The sequence below is a fragment of the Rattus norvegicus genome, chromosome 15 (assembly GCF_036323735.1).
Source record: "Rattus norvegicus strain BN/NHsdMcwi chromosome 15, GRCr8, whole genome shotgun sequence".
NCBI classification, from domain to species: Eukaryota; Metazoa; Chordata; class Mammalia; order Rodentia; family Muridae; genus Rattus; species Rattus norvegicus.
In genome coordinates, this window is record NC_086033.1 from 29,723,312 (window position 1) to 29,727,063 (window position 3,752).

General features: G+C 47.4%; 1 gene segment (V, D, J or C); it reads left to right on the forward strand.

The window, feature by feature from the left end:
• The first annotated feature begins 2,535 nt into the window (after window positions 1-2,535).
• On the forward strand, window positions 2,536-3,157 carry LOC134482033 (T cell receptor alpha variable 22-like). The segment is given in 2 exon segments: window positions 2,536-2,587; window positions 2,769-3,157. Coding segments are annotated over 2 exon segments (441 nt in total).
• Window positions 3,158-3,752: the final 595 nt, after the last annotated feature.

Sequence of the window (3,752 nt, forward strand, 5' to 3'; positions counted from 1 at the left end):
AGCATAAGCCTTCCTCTGTGCATGATCAGAATCCCTTGGAATTCACCCTGGGGAGGCAGCAAGGGCAGTGGGAAGTCCACTGTAGCTGTGAACTTCTCCTTTTTTTATTGGGCCTCCAAAGGACACTCCCTTTAAAAGAGTATATGGCTTCTTCATTGATGAGAATAAACTCACACAAACCTCTGTCCTAGCCCTGCCCTGCCATCCTGTCCTGCTTCCCACTTACACACTCCTTCACGGCCCCCTTTTGACATTAAACTATCTGCATTCTACTACCCCATCTTGTACTCTTAAACTTCCTTCTCCTCCAATGCCCTATTTTTAGTTTCAGGCTTTGGTAGTGGGGGGAGGTGGAGGGAGGGGTAGTATATAGTGGGTTCTAGGAGCAGTTTTAGAGGAAGCAGGGTGGTGGTGGACTTGGTCTGAATACATTGTGTTCTTATATTAATTTATTATATTGTTTTAAAACCCCCTCTACTGCCTCAGTAGGTGTTCTGACAGAGCACATTTTACACAGATGCCAGAGGCAGGCCGAGCAAAAGGAAAGTGTCTCTTCCTAATTGTCTCTCTAATGCTATTACAGTGAAAGTGTCTAAGCCTCCTCAAGCTCAGAGCACTGCTGTCTACCTCTCCTACTCTTCAGCCTTTATTTGCTTCCTGGGAGTCTCTCAGGAAGGAGTGAGCTGCTTTCTGCTCACCTTGGTGAAATTGCTGTGTACACAAAAGCTTGGAGAGCTCTGTTTCACTCTGCCTCAGTGGGTGTTCTTCACAGAAAGAACAGTGTGTGGCTTCAGTCTGAACAGAGACCCTCCTGTGACTGAGTTCCCCACACAGCACTGATTCTGTAGGAGGGTGCAGAGCCCCACCATGATGGCTACACTTGTGCATGCTCAGCAGCTGCTCTGGAGCTGAGGAACAGCTGTTCATCTCTTGTCCCTCAGGATCCTTCCCTACATGTGTGACATTCTCATCTGGGTCACCAGTGCCTCCTGAAGCTCACACAGGAATTCTGTTTGTCTCAGGCGTGGGGAGCTTTCAGGTTCAGTACAGGAAGGGTGAACATCTCACCAACTGAGGATCCCCTGACAATGGGACCAAGGGATCTGAGTGCTCCTCTGCCCTGAGTCACAAGTGCTGAGCTGGACACAACCTGAGACTTGCAGAGTAGGAGACCAGGGTCCTAGACTCAGGCACTTTCAGGGACTTGCCATGTTCTACAAAGACAACAGGACAGAGAACGTAGAATGGTGGGAAGTGCTTCATTCCCATGGGATAGCTGTTAATTGTCACTCACTTGTTTAGAATTGGAACGATCTGATTCAGCCTGAGAAACAACATTTTTACTCAAGGGGAAAATTTTACCCTAATTATGCCCTAGGATTCTGATCAAAGTAGAAATGTTTGTTGTTCTATTATTATTTGAGCTCAGAGGGCAGGAGGTTGGCTGTAAACTGTTTTTGATCAGATTTTGTGATTTGTCTTTTTTTTTTTTTTTTTTTTGGTTCTTTTTTTTCGGAGCTGGGGACCGAGATTTGTCTTTTATCGCTAGTCTCTTTCAGCATCCAGTCTCTTTATGGTGAAACTTTTAAAATGTAGTCCTCTGCACAGCACAGTGTTTCCTGCAGTCACCATGTGCACCACCACACTAGGGCTGCTGCCCACCCTGCCCCTATCACTCTAGAATGCAGCACTCCTGCATTAGTTTTCCCCAGTGCACTTCTTTCTTATGGGGTCACATTTTTCACCAGCATTTAGAACACACCTGACTGTTGCAGGAGCGTCCCACAGTTTAAAATGCACTCCAAGGCCAGGGAACCATTACACTTGGCTGGATCTTTGTGTTCCTCTTTCTTTTTCTACAGCACTGATCTCACTTAAACTATGTCACTGATGAAGACTTTTCTTTTTTGGTCATGTCTAGGAGTGTGGGTCTATGTAAACATCTGGTACCTGTGTCCAGGTTCTGAGGAGGCCAGGAGATACCATCTAATCGTCTTGAACTCTAGCGAGAATGCTGTGAGTCGCCTGGTGTGGATGCTAGCAAGGGAGCTAAGACCTCTGGAAAGAAAAGTACCTTTCACTGCTCATCCATCTTTGAGGCCCCAGTAAAAGGTCTTTAGTTAGAACATGTGCCTGTTTCCTGAGTTAACTTTGTTTTTTTGTTTTTTGTTTTTTGTTTTCCTGAGTTTGCCAGGCTCTGTACACAGCTGAGGCATGTTGTCTTGGAATGGCCTAGTCCTCCCCTGATCCTAGTTTCCTAATCCCATACAACTCCAGGGTCATCTCAAAATGTCCTCCTCCCCTCACTGTTCTTCACCTGGACTCTTAGTCAGGTCTGGTTTGGGAGGAGCTTCAGGCTCTGAAGGCTGGGAGGGATCTCAGCAGGGTGTGGCCTGGCAGGGTTCCTGGGTGGAGTTGACTGGTTGCAGAGGACTGGGGAAGGGGGATGGAGGATGGGACACTTCAACAGCCACCCTTAGACCACAGCCCAGGGGTTGGTTACTTGTTTCTGTCTCCAGCAGCCACACAAGCACCATGAAGAGGCTGCTGTGCTCTCTGCTGGGGCTTCTGTGCACCCAGGTTTTCTGTGAGTCTGACTGTCAGCAATCAGGGCACCTGATAGGATCTGGCTCAGGACATGGAGGAGTGGGGAGAGCACTTTAGGAGTCCTGCAGAGCTCCCACCTTCTCAGAGGACATGGGTGTGCCCAGGACTCTGTGGACACTGAAATGGCAGCCAACTGTGTCTCTTTCCTTTTTTCTAATCAGTGATGAAGGGGCAGCAAGTGCAGCAGAGTCCTGTGTCCTTGGTTCTGCAGGAGGGAGAGAAAGCAGACCTGGAGTGCAACTTTTCCACCTCTATATACCAAATGCAGTGGTTTTACCAGAGTCCTGGGGGAAGCCTCGTCAGCCTGTTTTACAATCCTTCTGGGACAAAGCAGAGTGGAAGACTGACATCCACGACAGTCACTGAAGAAAGTCGAAGCTCTTTGCACATCTCCTCCTCCCAGACCACAGACTCAGGCACTTATTTCTGTGCTATGGATGCACAGTGCTCCCCACACACCTGCAGCCTGTACACAAACCTTCAGCCTGTGTTTATGTCTCTTCTTAGTCACAAGACACGGGAAACCCCAAAGAATATCTGTCCGATTTAATCTCCCTTTCCTGTATTGGTAGAGTTGTAACCTCAGGTAAGCTTTGGCCTCGTATGATCAGGACATTGGTGTTTATCTTCATTGCTCAATACACACCCTCCTAAAGCATAAATGTCCATCTTAGAACTAGCAGAGAAGCTGATGGGGGACAGAATCAATGTGATCATTTAAGGCACAGTGTGCAGAAATCATAAATGATGAGGAGAAAAAGGAATGGAAGGGAAAACAGGCTTCCAGGTAGAACTGCTCTGACAGGGTCAGGGTTAGTGAGGAGACAGAACCTCAGCAACAGTAAAAACAGTGAACCATGCAAGATGCAGGATGCACAGATACCTGCCCGCTCCAGTCTCCTTCTTGCCACTATGATGAAACATTGAGTAAAGTCTACCTAGAAGGGGATCAGATTAATTTAGGTTTCACTTCCAAGTCATAGTCCATCCTTGGTGCTAATCAAGGCAGGGACAAAACACGACAATGAAACAGAAACCATGGAGGAAGGCTGTTGTTAGTTCACTCACAGACGCATCCTTAATTAGCTTCCTTATAAAACCCAGGACCACTTTCCCACACAAAGGTGGCACCCACAGTGACTTTT